Source organism: Rhagoletis pomonella, unplaced genomic scaffold (genome assembly GCF_013731165.1).
Source record: "Rhagoletis pomonella isolate Grant_MI unplaced genomic scaffold, Rhpom_1.0 Rhpom_scaffold_00002, whole genome shotgun sequence".
Lineage (NCBI taxonomy): Eukaryota > Metazoa > Arthropoda > Insecta > Diptera > Tephritidae > Rhagoletis > Rhagoletis pomonella.
Genome location: NW_023458556.1, coordinates 21,725,789 through 21,742,506, shown reverse-complemented (window position 1 = coordinate 21,742,506; position 16,718 = coordinate 21,725,789). Strand labels below are relative to the sequence as shown.

The following is a 16,718-nucleotide window of genomic DNA, read 5'->3' as shown; positions in this document are numbered from 1 at the left end:
AAACTATCTTTTGCTTCATTAACCCATTACGGGGAATGAAAATTTTTCTCAAAGCCAACACCGCCAATGACATGCCCATTTTAAAGAAATGCCTTTCAGGGGCGAAAGTGGAGGCGGTTGCCAATTTCTTTTAATTCCACATTCATTTTTTTCCGGATTTTTTGCTGGAATAAAGCATATGTACATAAATACATATGTATGTATGGCTTTCCGCGTTATAACTTGGTACCTGTAGATTAAAATTCTACCTGGATATAAAACGCAACGGAAACCAGGAGCCTTCCAAATAATTTGTGGAATTCTGAAAACGATGCACGCATGTGTGTACCTAGAAATTCGTAAAAATATGAGTGCTTTGCTAGGTACGGTAATTAATGGTCTTTCAATATCTCGCAGAAAAGATACCTAGATTATTTTTTTAAACACACGCACGAGATTATTTACGGCGCATGTGTGTCAGGAATATTTATGTACTACAAACAAAGATTTCCAGGGCCATTTTATGTTTACTTTTCTGTCTAAATTTTGATCAACACAAACTACCTGTCTGGCCTTATAAACTCAGCAGTCAAGCTTGAGGAAGCATCAGTGATCTCCTTGTCGCCAGCACAAAAGCTCCTACTCGTCGACGAAATTAGTTTATAATTCCAAGATATTCGAAGATGCTGTTTCCCGTTGGCTTCGCTTGCTTCGGATTTGTTTTCACTTTACAATTATTTTTATACGTTTTCTGCTTATTAGAAACTAAAATCGAACATCTGGGAGATATTCGGAAATCGAAGCCTATGGGGAAAACAGAAGGAACGAAAAGCTAAACAGCTGACATATGTGGATCTTATAACATGCGTAATAGCTACCACAATGTTGGGCTACTAGAACTGAGGAATAAAAGTTCGATTTTTTGTATGCCTTAATATTTTTGTTTTACTTAAACTAATATAAAAGGAATTGTTGAAATATACTTAAAGGTAAACTTTGATATTCTACATTTGTCTTCCCATAGACCCTTTTATTTGAAGTTAAATAATAATCGTATTTAAAAGATCACAAGGACTTTCTATTGAATTGAAAAAAATGTGTTTAGCTTTCCTCAAGAAATTTCAAATTTAATTTTTTAATAATGTTATGTTTTACAATATTCCTCGCTTAGTTGAACTTTAAAACTTGCACAATTTTTGATTCAATTAACCGGGGAATTAATTAAGCGGGACAAAAATTTAAGGTATATCTATTTCCCATAGCACATGTTCTTAACCAATTATGCGGGAAAACCAATTAATCGTGGGTCAGTTAAGCGAGGAATACATAAAAATGGACACGGATGAGGTTTCCTAAAACAGCCTCTGTCACCACAATTAACTGATTTGAACTGAAAATTAAAATATTTTATAAAAGTAACCAACCATGGAGGTCAAAATTATAACACTGTACAACAAAACCAAATGTTTTTCAAATTAACAAAGTTTTGACAACGGTTCTGGTAAAGAGGACCAGAACCATTTGAATGTCTCCTGGATATGCTTATGGGAAAACGGAATATGAAACCAATTGATCCTCACAGTTCAAGCAGTTTTATGTAAGACACGACGGAGAACATTTCTGTAGAACATTTTAACACTCTGATTTTCCAATTGTATACATAAAACAGGGATATAATTGGTTAAGATATTTTACAAAAGTATTTGCCATTAACTATAAGTACGGTGACTGTAGTTATTGGCAGCCAAATACGGGACAAAAACTAATTTTGCTAATTTTTTTTACAAAAGTTAACATAACTCAAACCTTCTTCAATGATCCTAGATTTATCCGCCTGAAACAGCATCCTTATTTGGCATATATTTTTCGACATTTTATGAAAGCAGCACATTAATATTATTATTAAAATTAATATAAAGACTAAGACTAAGATTAATTCAAGGATTCGAATCCCAGTGAACTCGATGAAGAAGTCCTAGAATGAAATGTGGTGATCTCCTAAATAGCAGCTATAACTTGTACCATTTATAAACTGTTGTTGTTTTTCCGCCGGAATTTTTCATAAAAAATGGCTCCAACCTCAAAAACGATGAAGATGAAGAATATATAGATTAAGGTAAGTTTTTACTATTATGCAGAAAAAACACTCATATAATAGGGTAAGGTATACGGGTACGTTCTTTTTCTTTTTGCAAAATGAACAAAGAATATTCTCTTGCAATCCGAATAATGGGACACATAACAAGGAAAGTGCATTATTTGAATTTTTTTAACTGTTTAAAAGAACTGATTTTATACGCATATGTCTGGAGGAAATGTAAAAGGCACTCCTATTTTTAGTGATATTCAAATAAAACTTTTGAGCTTTTGTCCGAATTTAGATTAATTATACTTATTAATGATTTATAAGCAAAACAAATATTTGACGCCGTGGTAAGCGCTTTGTTGTTTTCACACAAATGGATGGACCTATGTACAATTTTGTGATACCTAACAACGACAAATGGTTTGACATTTTGTACTTGGCGAGGTAGACAATTTTTTAGCCAGAGTCCTACGGAGTATTAGGACGCACCTTTAACGACTTGGTGGCCGCCATGGATTTGATAAATCGCTCTCGTCTACGATCCATTTGCATTTGCAAAAAATAATTAATTTGTATTCTATTGAAATTTGGGATTTAAATTCCGGCAAACATTTCAACAATTTTATTCGCAACCCACTGACCAAATTCGAATCTGGTTTCTTGATCTTCAAGGTTTTGTTTTTTTGATAAGGGTGAGCTTATGCATCCAATTAAGCCGGTATAATTTTCTCGCAATCACTCTTCAAAGCAAACACTGAATTTCAGCCTTTTTAGGTGTGTGTGTCATTAAATTAAGATTAAAATAAAATAAAACCGGTTTTTATAGCAAACAAAAAACAAATATTTATTTGTTGCTACCATAAAAACTTCAAAAAAATGTTAAAATATAAAGCAGACGAGCCCGAAGAAATTTCAACAATATAATAAATTTCAAGTTTGCTAATTTCATCGCGTCGCGACAAATGTGAAAACTGTATACACACACACATGCATATGTATGCACATGAAATAAAAGGTTTAATGTTAACAAATGTTTTTACCTACTCTTAATAAATTATATTCAAAAGTTCGTGCATACATAAATACACACTTATATACATACATGCAAATGTATATTGTGTGTACTTTTTGCTTGCGCGAAACATAATTTTTGCAGTGTAAAATTTTAATTAAATAAAAATTTATGAGACAAACAAAACCCATTGGCTTACCGTTAACCCATTTCCAGGTGCGCGAAGTAATGCCGGGCTCCTTCTGTGCGCCAATCCACACCAGCTGTGTCTTTAGTTCTGATTTGCGGCGTTCCAATTCGGAGAGTATATAATCATTGGCAGCGCCACGAAAATCGTGCACCAAATTGCCACCTACAAAAAATTTAGTAAGTACATAGTATAACAAATAAGCAAGAAACTTGCAACTTGCTGAAGTTAATTCGTGCAAAATAATGAATAACACATTTACTTATTTACTTGTGCCAATAAGTGAATTAACATATTCGATGGTATGCATACAAATATTCCCAACTTCACACTTACCCGTTGATTTGCACATTTGCTGCGCCTTCTCGAAATTCTCACCCTTGGTCACGTGAAACTCGTAGCAAGTTTTCGAGAATGTTGTCAACACCGTTTCCACACTCAGATTGGGACTAAGACAGCGATCGACGGAGAATTCATCATTGGTGAAGACTTCCACTTCGCACAAACTCAAACTGCCCTCCACACCCACCAATTGTATGGCAACATATTGGCCGATTAGTGGACGCGCGCAGGAAAATGTTTTAGTGACGCCCTCCTCCACAGTGCCGGGATACCAGGCGCATAGTGGATTGCGTTGCAAGTCTGCGCTGCTATTGCCCACGCGAATCTCCAGATCCTGCAGTGGCTGATGACCGCAACAGCCGCGTGTTGTGATGCGTACCACGCGTACAGCTTGTGGAGCTAACAGATCAACGCGCCACCATGGCGATGGTTCTTTTTGTGTTTCAGAACATTGCTGGCCATCTGGGTTCTGGAATAATGGGGTTTAAATGCAAATATAATTTGATAAATTTTGATGAATAATGAATAATTTACGTAATCTATATAATTCCTCATTTGACTAAATGCTTTTAGTTATAGTTTCAAGACAAAGTAATAATCAGTCGTTAAATACATACAATAACAAGACCAGACCTCTAGAGCACAACAGAAAAATTTTAAGGTGTCCACGGCGAGAATGCTGAAAGCCAAAAGGCCTGGTGTGAAACTCGAGTATGTAATATTCCAAATTGTGGATAGTGGAGATAATTGTTAACCAAGTTATATAAGTCTGCAGTTCATGATACGTGGGCAGTCAAATGGTATATGCTCTTGGTGTTTGTCTACCAACCCAAAAGACCTGCATTCCATGTCTACAGAAAGCCCCGTTTTATTCGAATGGTACTTTAACTTGCAGTGTCCTGTCAAATAGCCTGTAAGAGTACTAAGACCCTCCCGGTTAAGTTCAAGGATCCTTTCGAAGTTCCTTCTGAAAAGATTTATGAATTTCTTTGATTGTTTCATGCGCTTTGGCTTCCGCCAATAAGAGATTCTTTCCAGCTTCTATGTAGGTCCGCAGTGTATCCTTTAGATCTGCCGCACAAAGGTTCGAGCCATACAAATGCATTTGAGCTCCACGCTTTGCGAAACAGTCAAGCACTATGTTGCCTTGAAACCCCTAATGTCCAGGGACCCACCAGAGCGTTACTCTGTTCTCAGCTTCTAGGTGGTTCGAGAGGGTTTTACGACTGTCCACAAGCCTTGATGCCGTTCTAATTGAGTCTAAGGCCTTTACTGGCGCCTGACCATCAGGACATCCACGAACGCAGACTTTGAATGCGAGGACTCCCGCTTAGACATTATCACTTCACAGCAGTCTGTTTCACGAATTGTGACCTTCTAAGGCTTGTAGAAGGATAATTTCGTTTTTCTTTTTGGTTGTTTAATATGTATTCATTATTTTTTTATAACAATGTAGCTTGTTCTATACACATATGTACGTGTATATCGGATTCTAAAATTTTATACACATTTGAAAAACATGTCAACAAAGGGGTATGCTATCCTAACAAACTGCAGTGCATAAGTTAATAATATTTTTAGAAAAATTTCGGGCATACAGTGTCGTAGCACATTTAATTTTAGTATAACAAAGTAAGAGTTTGAAGTAGCTGCAAAATACCGTTGATTTTTGACAATTTATCTTTTTCAGCATCATGCATTCTCTTCATGATGCATTTTGTTGGACAAAACTTTTATATGGAAGAAATGCGCCGCCCTATTAATTTAATAGCTATACTCAGCATTAAACAATATTTCCACCAAAACTCGAGAAAAATATATTTACCTTATTACCCGGATTGCCATCGTTAGCGAAATTTGCCGGTCCCGCACGCGTATACGAACTCTGATTGACCGGCTTACGATAGGCAACATTTGTGCCACAAAATGGCACCTCACGCTCCCAGCCGTTAAACGGATCACATTTGATAGTGCGTGGACCAAAAAGCTCATAACCTGAATCACATTCATATTTTGCTTCTGTTATGCCCGCATCACCGGAGATGGTCTGTACTTTAGCATTAAGTGGCACAGCAGGTTGACCACAAACTGAAAGAAGACAAAAGAGAAGTGTTATAAGTACATACTTATGAAAGGATCGGTAAATAAGTAAAAAAAAAGTAGCTTATTAAATAATGTGAAATGTACATATAAACGGTTTCAAACTTAACAAATATCAAACACATGCAACTAGAAAAAAATTAAAATAGGCCGACAAGCTGTTAAGTACTAAGTAAACAAGCATTATTGCGGACAGTAACACCTTACAAACATACAATTAGTAGATATTACTAATTATTAGACTCTGCCAGATGCAGTTAATTAACAACAATTACATTACAATTTTCAATAGCTTTGATTGAATTTATGTTCCTGCTATGACGATCTCGAATAACGAAGTGGGCTTCAAGATATCATTAAAAAAAAAAAGAAAATTCGAAAAAGCTATGTACCTATCTTAAGAGCCCGTTCGTTACTAGTGTGCTACCGTAATAATTCCGCATGAGTGCGAACACAACCGATATTTACTTAAGCGAAGTAGTATATAAGTATGTATGTATGTATATCTGCAAGTACATACAAAAGTGCCTTTTGTCTGTCTGATATTTTCTTCGGTTTAGGTTATTGAACTGTCACGCAATATTTTTCAGTCATCGTTATTTATTTTCAGTTCATTCCACAGTCAACAACATCAGAAGCCCACGATTGTTGTGAACACCGGTTGACGTTGTCAACTAACCGCTGCATCACAATCGCTTCGTGATGAACGGCAATGTTTTTTTTTTTTGCTGTCTGCATACGTTTGCAGTTGTTATTAAAAATGCTCTGTATATATGTACATACATACATACATACATACATACATACATATGTACATATATAGGTAACATATCTTTGTATCATTTTGCATTTTGCATTTTGCTCGCATTGTAATACCATCATTATAATGATGGTTTCACCTCAACAGCTGAGAATGATCCATGGCTGAGTGGCTGCGGACGAGCGTGTGGGTTGCAATTCAGTGCAATCGACTGAGGGGGCGTATTGATACATACATACATATATACATACTTATTCCAACAATCTACAAGTGTCTACTTCATTATTCATTTGCCATTTTTGTAAGTTTTAGTGTCGTTATTTCATAAATCAAAAGCAAAGTGCCGATATGCGTAACCACTTTTGTCTAATTAAACTTGGAATTAGAGAATTATGTACCCACTTAGTTGGTTTTCTATTACTATCTCTACCTTCTCTTTCTTATATATACGAAATAATTGCGTTAGTCTCGCTAAAACTCGCAAACGGCTGAACCGTTTTGAATAGTTTTTTTTCTTTGATTTGTTCGCCAGAAAAGAATTAGAGAGTTTCCACCTTTTTGAATAAAATTAATTGATAAATTAAATATTACAATATGTGTATCAAACTAAAGAAGTTTAGGAAAGTTTCCGACCGAAAATATTTTTGAGGGTTGCCACCGGTACGAAATTTTATTAAAGTTAATTCATAAAATAAATGAAACTAGTGAAAGCGCTTGGCGTTAAAACGCCCAAAATTGAATTTCAAAAGCTTAAAAAATATTCCAAATGTTAGTCAGAGTTATAAGAGATCCGAGTGCAATATTTCATCAAAACCGTGCAGCCGCTTCTGAGTGAAGAGCAGTCTCGCATAGTGCCTGTTTTTATTTTCATCAAATTTCAAATATTAGTTCTTAGTTAAAAAAAATAAAAGTTTATCATACGTCTACTGGCTAAGGTCTCTAATTTGACCTATCATTTTTTGAAATTCTTTTTCAAAAGTATTCTCAAACTAAAATCAACTTAAATATCTTCGTCTGACATTGTGATACACATGTATTTCAATAAACTGATGAACTAATTCGAATTTGATTTTTCGAAAAAATGGCAACCCTCCTAAATAAAGGACAGGAATAAATCCCTTTCAAACCCTTTTCGATTTATTCCCATCTTTTAGTAATTCGTCCAACTTAACAATTTAAAAAAAAATTTAACAATTTATAAAAATGCAGTTCACTTTCCAAAGGCAGTGTCACGCGATTGGGCATTTGCCCAAAATTTGATTTTCTTTATCCCAATCACGACAAAATAATTTGTCAAAATTTTTCCATAGAAGTTCACTGTATTGTACCAATCGTGTGACTATAAAAAATTTTGGCGTCCCAACTTTTTTATTTTGTACCAATAGCCCAATATAAAAAATGTACAAATCTGTACGATGTACCAATCGTCTGACACTGCCTTAACAAAAACCATATAAGTACAAATTTCAAACTTTGTACAAAAATGAGCAAATCAAATCAGCAAAATTTTACAACAACAACAAACTTTTGACCAAGAATTATCAAAAATCAACGCGAATTTTTAGCCATTTTTTCTAAAAATTCTTGGTAAAAAGTTGGTTGTTGTAAAATTTTGTTGAATTTTTTCTAATTTTTCTACAAAGTTTGAAATTTATTAAAAAATAATAAACATTGAACAATAGCCAAAATTGGTCAAAATGTCGTGTTCCCAATTGTTTTACATGACTATATACATATATATCTCGGAAACTACCTCACCGCTTAGAAAAGTGTTGATGCCAATTTAAGGAAAATTTAAATATATGACGAATGTAAAACAAATTTTAGATAAACGCCGTTAAAAAATAAGGATATGCAAATTCGAATTTACCACCATTTTCGTTAAATTTTGCCTTTGCACAAATTCCACTTTGTTTTGACATTTCATATGACTACCTTAATTTACTCAATATATGTATGTTCTTTATTTTGTGCCAAATGGTATGGGGCCACATTTTTGGGTTTTCCATAGCTAAACAGTTCGTATTCCAGACTTGTGCTAAAATTAAGCAGCAATTTTTTGCAAATTGATAAAAACCGAAACCAACTTTTGTAAGTCATTATTAAAGCAGAACGAAGTGTGTGTCTGCGAAGAAATAAAAAAGCAGAATGTATTTTCGCATTAAGCGACTACATATTACCAAAACTATGACCCTATATTTCTTTAGAGTGAGCTAAGACCTTTGATTTAATTTGTATATGTAGAAACTAATTTATTTTCAGCACATTACTCTTAGTTTACTACATCAATATTGCTCTAAAACTTATTTGCAATACACGTTTTACTTTTTGGATTTACTCTTTCTTTATTAAATCATTTTAGACCGCTATGCGGTTACTTTATAGTTTGCAATTAACTTTTAGTTATAATTTGAAGGATTTTTGGAGCAAAACGCTACGCTTCATTCAATCGGCACACTTTGCTTATTTTGCAGTTTTAGGTAGGTTATATATTTAGTATATACACACATTTACATATGTAGTATGTGTAGGCATAAATACATGCAGCTCAGCCAGAACGACAGATATACAAAACTCGAATTATATGCGCTACAAACGTATAATTACTACACGAGGAAATACATTAATACATACAGAGTATATATCGCACATTTTCTGCAAGAATAACATAACCCAAAAAATCAATGAATACCGTTGCCTACTGGCTAGAGATGCAGGCATTCGACACCTGGTTCGACCAACATAACATTTTATCACATTTCAGTCACCCTCGGCAGCCCCAGTTTGCATTTCTGCCATGAAAATATTCACCAAATTAATTTTTATTCGTTAATGATCTGCATTTTTTAATAAATATAGTTCTCCGAAATACGTACATACGTGCGAAGAGCTTAATATGCTTGCCGAAATAAAAACACCCGAACATTTTATCAGAATGTTAAGTGTCTTACGAAAAGACTCAAGACTAAGCCAAAACTCTGTAAGAACAATTACTGAGGCCTAGTGACCGATGTACAGAACATATCTGACTCATGGAACGATAAGAGGAAAGGCCTCCAAGCAGAGCTATTCAAGTGCGGCGACGAGGAGTTATTTAAGTTCCGCAGCAACTCTTATGTAGAACAAGTGAATCCATTTGCGTTAAAACGCTAAAATAAAGAATTAAAATAGGAAATTAAAAAAAGATATGCAAAATTTGTTTTTGCATCAAACCAATCTAAATTGAGTCCTAAAAATTAATTAATTAATCCCTTTTTTCATCAAAAAATTTTAGTATGACTTATGTACATACATATATACCGTTTCTGAAGGGAGATCTCCCATGTTGTTGGTTTTTATTTTATCAAATTTCAAATCACCGTGTACCGTGCAAAATAAGTTCTAACTTCAAAAACAAAAAAAAACCTCATTGCCAAGTCCATTAATTTTGTACCTCATTTTTGAAAATAGTAGAACGAACATTGCAGATCTCTATGTTAAGCTGTAAGGTTATTGAGTTAAAACTCAAAATATAGGCTTGACTGAGTTAAGATAGTTCTCTGCCAGAGCTGAGATAGGATCGTCTGTCTTACAGCGCTGAGTTAACACAAAGTTAGGATAGTTCATTGAGTCAAGATAGTCTTTTGCACGGCCTTCAAGCTGGATCCATTGACGGCTATCGACCAGTTGAGATGTAGTAGCCCCCGACTTGTGCCACCTACCGGAGGATCAACCTCTTAAACATCGCCTATAAGGTCATGCCGAGCTTATTGTGTGAAAGGCTAAAGCCACCATCAATGAACTGATGGATTTTGTTGGATGTGCAGGACTGAAATTTGGCTGAAATCTTGGAATTTTTCTAAAATCCATAGACCACCACACGACAAATGAATAAACCCAATAAGATGAACAAATTGACAAATTTGAATTTAGAGAAATAACTTAATGGAAGCTAAATAAAAATATTCAGATTAGATTAACAATACAATCAAGTCTGTTTTACTATGAATAATATTCATGAATACATTTCAATGCAACACTCACATGCACTTCACTCGGTATTAGAGTTTGCTAATTAAAATAGCTAAAGTTCATGAATAGTAATTACTGTGCGATAGTGTAAATTCACCTCATCTCTATCTACTAAATAAAATAGGTACATGAAAATATAATATGTCGTTTTGTTAGTATGTGTCCGTAAGTTTTCACTGAGTGCATACATATGTATGTACATATGCCAAAATGCAAATACTGGTACATATACTTGCGTAGACATTCTCCTTATTACGGTCGTGAGAGTATTTGCACAAGTAATTATTTCATACTTCATACTGAATCATGTGAAATAATGTTCATAAATATAATCTTTCGAGAATGCCTCATTATATGCAAATGTTATATTCAATTATGTTTGCCAGTATTTGCATTCAATTAAACTGCATCAAGTGTATGTACATTAGGGCGGGTAAATTTTTTTGTGACTATGCAAGTATAGAGTAAGATTATTTCGAGGGCTTATCTTCAATACCCTCTATATGCAATTACTACTTTGTGATATTAGAACCCATCTGGGGCTTACCTGTCATCACTAACATAGTAGTATAATCGGTCCTTGGGAAGTACGGGAGTATGAATGAGAAAATTGTAGTGCAAAAAAACTCCTATGGTACTACTTTTGGCAGCACTGTTACGGTGATATTGTCGTTACTTCTCGCTCTCTCTATCAACAGCAATTTCATATGTTGATACGGACAGCAGGTACGTCGGTGGCTATTTGAGCTTTAAGAAGCAAAGCTATTACGGCTATGAGAGTGATTTTGAACTTAACTTTTATATAGGAAGAATTTCTCAGAGCCGTTCAATTGTAAATCACAACACCGACCGAGGAATAACAATTACGCTCTAAACATATCTCAGGAGGGCTGTTCTTTTAAATGCCGCAAGAAAATAATCAACGTCGAACAAAGATGATAAGACTTTGGAGGTTTCGAGAGCGGCGATTACCGAAGAAGATGGAATAACGAACGGTTGCGCTTCCGGTGAAAATATCCTTCGAAAGTGAAGCTACTAGACGCATTGGTACTATACACCAAGCGGAAGTGTTGACTATTCATCCATCTCGCTCAAAAGCCTACAAGCAGACAACAATTTGTTAACTTCTCTGACAGATAGGCAGCTCTTACACGGTAAGTATAACAAAGGCAACCGTTAAACAGTAGGCAGAGATCACACACGACTCAGTTAGGCTGCAAAACACTTTCGTCCTGTGAAACAGTGAGAGTTTTTGACCTTCCTATAACAGAATATGTATGTGTATATGTGCTCTTGCCATTAAAAAAAAAAAACATCCTTCGTTATAAGGACTTTTACAAGGCAATGAATAATTCGTTTGGATGTCGTGAGGCTAAGGGCGGACGCACCAGACCATTGTGGTGGGCGCAAGATCACAAACGAAGAAAACAATATGCGAAACTTTGTATGCCACTCGTGACCACCAAGCGTAAGAAGACTACATAAGTGTGCCTCAGTATGCTACTTACATCGAGAGGGATTGATAACTCTATATGGTATAGCAAAGGGACTTTTCTTGGCCTCGAACGATTCTGCTCTGCAGTCATTTTAACCATAGCTACAGCTTCTTTGTTCGCAAAATTTTTTGCTTAGCGCGCCTGCTTTTTGTTAGTTTACAATTAAATAATCGAATCTCTGTAACTGGTTAATCGATTTTTTTCCAAGCTTGATACACACATTACTTTACCAATGCATTGCAATTTTTTAAATTGTGCAATAGACACGCCCACTTCTCACATTGCGAAGATAGGTAGATGAAGTATTTTGCCAAAAAAGGTATTTTATCGCTTGAAAGTCTCTCGAATATAGTTATGTACATATATGTACATACGGACGATATTAACTTATAACTTTGCCTTTCAAATTTCACTTCACCCTTGACCTGGCCCAATCTTGTGGAGTGGGTCAAGATATGATGCTATTAATTAAAGATTGTGAATTAAATTTTTACGAATATGTTCATTTTTGTGACTACGCGGAGAGAGAAAAACTTGAATTAACTCCTCACCGAATGAATTTCGTGTCTATGCTAAATGATAGATAAATTTTTTTGCATTTTTGCACAATGCACACATAGGATTGTACACACGCAGTAATAAAGTACATATGTATCTACATACGTATATGGTGTTGATGAGCAACATTTATGCGCGCAATTACCTTCACGTAAGGTGTAATTATAAATTAGTGAATTAGATACTTCCCTAAACAATGTGTGTAACTTAGGAGTATATCTATTAGAAGGAGGTAGATAATTACTTACATACATACATACATATATATGTATTTAGTTACAACATTAAAACGCAATAAAGATGCGAAAGTGGATAGAAAGTGCAACTAAGCGGAAAACATTTACAAATGCTTAGTTGCCGCTAAACCAAAACAGCCAAAACAACAGCGACATAACAAAAAGGCCACGCATGCGCAATTGAAAAACAGTCGGCATAACAAAGAGGTGAACTTTGTAAACAGTTTATCTTATGCACACTTACAAACCTATATACTAGAGATGAACGTGGAATATCGGGACCCGCGGTACTAATATTAAAATATTAAAATTTTGCGGGTGGGAAAGGAAAAACAGGAACCGAAAATTATCGCTATTATGAAGGATTTTTATTTTTAAATCATTGCCAAATCGTTATTTTTTTATTTATATTTTTACGATCATTTTTAATCGGTATTTTATGGCTTTTTTTCGATTGAAAATAATCGTTATTTTATGACTTTTATTTATTCGATCATATTATAACTGTTATTTTCAGACTTCATTTTTTAGATCATAAGAGATTTAGATCTGTTATAAAACGCACTCTCTATTATAACGGTTAATTATTATCAAAAAAAAAATAAAATTTAAATCACAAAATAACGATTAGAGAGGATCGAAAAAAAAATCATATAAAAACAATTAAATAAGAATTTTTATTATAAAAATCATAACGGTTATGGTCCTTGGAAAAATCTTTTCCCGGCACTCTCGATAAAACCCGCTATTCAGAAAAACGTTATATATAAATAGAACTTTTCAATATTATCTTGAGACGAAAAGGAACAGCAAGGCAAAACCGAATCACCTGGGAGAGAAAAATATATGGACATATGATAGGCCAAACCTAAAATAGACTCGCTTTACACCCCTGAGTCTCAAGTATTTTTGCAAGGTAATTAAGAAAAGAAAAAATTTTACCGAACGTAGGGATCACCCTTTTAAATTTTTTGTCATATCTTCGGCATTTACAGTCGGATCTTTCTTACCCACCAGATATTAGTTCCTACCAACTTAACGTACCACCCTAATGCCAGTAGATTAAAGCACACCAAAAATCATTGAACTTTTTCTTAGGAGTATTTCGATTCGAAGGCTATTTCGAATTGTTATTTTTTATTTAAAAAAAAAATATTGTTTATTGTGGAATGTAGGTATCACCGAAATACGTAAAAATGCAACCCCTATAGGTTCAGTATCTGCCCTGCAGGAAATGTATCTAACTATATGTTAACTTGAAATTGATTAGGTAGGAACTAAAGGTCACTATTATCTGTATATTTTCTTTGAGGAAAGCTAACTATATTTCTATGGTTACCTCTGCATTAGAAGTCAACTAACTTGTAACTAACTTTTTTTGGACATAAAATATTAATAAAGAAAACTATACTTTTTAATTTTTTTTTTACTTTTTTATTTATTTACTTTATTTAGTATGACATATTTTTGTTTACATATTCTGCTTTAGGTTATAGATTATTCGAATTCCATCAAACATAACTTCAAAATGATAATATAAAATTTCGACCTACATTTTATCTGTCCTGAATTCGAAAAAGTATTTGTGAAGCGCAGAAAAAATGCATTGAAAGCAGTTTTTTGTATGAAGATTTTTAAATAGAAACTTGTAAAGAAAACAAACTCCCGATTTCGTCTGCATGACTCCTGCATTACTTTTAAACTAGGTTCAAGTTAGCTTTTTGTAGTTAACTTAAAGTTATAGTAGATGTTTTGTCAAAATCCGCCAAAAAATCTAGCTGCCAGTGGGTTATTTTTTATGCATTGATAATTTTGTTTCTGCTGAATATCTTATTTAAAATCAATTTGAAAGCCATGTGAAGTTTACTTAGTGGTAGATATAGGGTTCCACGGGATTCGCGGTACGAATCTGAGAAACGTCATCTCTGCTACATACATACATACCACATACCAGTTTATTTATGCTTATGGGTAGGTGTGACCGTGTGGGCGATTTTGGTTCAAAAGTGGACGCTATGCTGCAAGTGGCAAGCGATCAGGTTTTTTCCTATTACATACACACATACGTATATATATTGCATATGTATTTCCATCTACTTAAACATATATATATAAATACATATTTACATACTTACATTAAAATAGCACATACGCACATTTAGTAGCTGGAGTAATAATTCGCCATATTACACGCATTCCCACTGTTAAGTGTGTAGCTCAACCTTTGCCGGTGGATTCCCCAATTAAAGGTATGCAAACACATGCATATGTAAGTATATGGCTTTCTTACTGCTTTTATTTACCGGCACACATTGCCAAAAGTATTTCATAATTTTTATGCTACTTCTGTTTTTTTTTTGCTGTGGAAAATGACATAATTATTTTTTCTCGTGCTTTTCTTTTAACTTTTGGCCCTTTTTAGGCGTTTGGCGGCTTGTTTTTTTTTTTGTTAAGGTTGTAGCGATATAAAGTGGAAACGAGTGTATTCAAAATTGCAATACCCGGCTGGCTACAATAGAAAAGCAATAAAAGCAAAATTGAGATACTATTGCATGATTATTAATAATGCAGAAATTATTTTTGCATAATGACTTGCAAGTCGACTCTATTTTTAAAGAGTCGTACATTCACTTTTTGTTATCTATCATTATACCAATTTTAAATTGTTATATCATTACATAATGCTATAAATACATATACCTATCTAATTAAAAAATATTGCTGCATACGTTTGCACAAACATAATTGCATTTTAATTGATTTGATTTGATAAGACATAATGAAATGTCATGGACTAATTAATAATCGTGACTATGGAGCTGCGTTCAATGACTCTGTAGTAATAGTAATATAATGACGTAACATAAACACACATTCTGCAAATATGGTGTGAGAAGCAGACGTAGAGGGAATGAAGTATTGATTCAAATAAATTCTATTAGTTTATAAACAGTTAAACTTCCTTTAGATTGACTTATGAAAGTCCAAGTGCCGCTGCAGATTAGTCCCCCCCCTCTGTTTGTAGCTGCTCTGGCTTTCTCCTTAATTCATGAAACGAGCAATCACAAGGAAGGTTGTATGTATTTGTTACTTGACTTTTTCGGGGCTGTATGCTTTCAACCACACGCCCTTAAACTATCTCAGATCTCTTTTTCGCGCACTAATCTGCTGCCTTATTTCCCGAAATATTACTTTTCCTGGAAAGCTGTAGGGGTTGACTTTATCCTATCGCATAAATTGTAATGATTTTCGGCATTCTTGAACGCATATCGAGTTAGTCGTTCGCAACGAATGCAAGGATATGTTTGTATGAAATATGAGCTGGAAAGAATGTTACTCATACGCCATGTACACTCTTTCATGCTCATTTTTCATACAAAAAATCCTGGCGCATTCTCCTTTAAATACTCCTTCCTTTTTGTATTCATCCATCAATTTTTTTCATGAGACTTTTATTTAACTTGCTTTGTAGTGTGTAATTGTGCGCAGGCTTTTAGATTCCCTGAGCCACAGAGCAATCCAGACTACGGGAAACAAATTAATGTTTTCAAATTTTTCAGAATTTTTTTTTTTAATAATTTTTATTTCAAGACAACTAGTGTACAATCTGTATTCATACCTATTGGTATGTATGTTTGAACGTATACGTACCCAGCTAGCAAAATTGCCAGAAATCTGTTAGATATCCGTCAGAATCGTCGGCAAAAAAGTCAGAAATCTGTATGATTTTGGCCGATATCGGTCAGAGAAGCGTATGGAGAGGTTGACGGGAAGTCTAACCGATACGACATGGGAAAGTCTGACCGACGGTTCTGACGGATATTTAACAGATGTCTGACCAAATAATCAGGGAAAATAAGAATTATCAGACGTGTATGCCCGAAATCGGACATAATTCGATCAGACATATCGGATAAGGAAATAAATAAAATTCTCCAGACATTTCGCCCA

The 16,718-nt window shown here is 34.4% G+C and overlaps 1 protein-coding gene across 3 annotated transcripts in view; it reads right to left on the bottom strand.

Annotated features, from left to right (window-relative positions):
- Positions 1-16,718, bottom strand: part of LOC118733282 (sushi, von Willebrand factor type A, EGF and pentraxin domain-containing protein 1) — a 73,370-nt gene that overhangs the window by 8,659 nt on the left and 47,993 nt on the right. For all 3 annotated transcript variants that reach the window (XM_036462622.1, XM_036462623.1, XM_036462624.1), the window contains exons 3-5: positions 5,432-5,694; positions 3,601-4,075; positions 3,277-3,429 (exon numbers count right to left, since the gene is read on the bottom strand). In XM_036462622.1, coding sequence (XP_036318515.1) covers positions 3,277-3,429; positions 3,601-4,075; positions 5,432-5,694 — 891 coding nt within the window. The remainder of the gene's footprint in view (positions 1-3,276; positions 3,430-3,600; positions 4,076-5,431; positions 5,695-16,718) is intronic.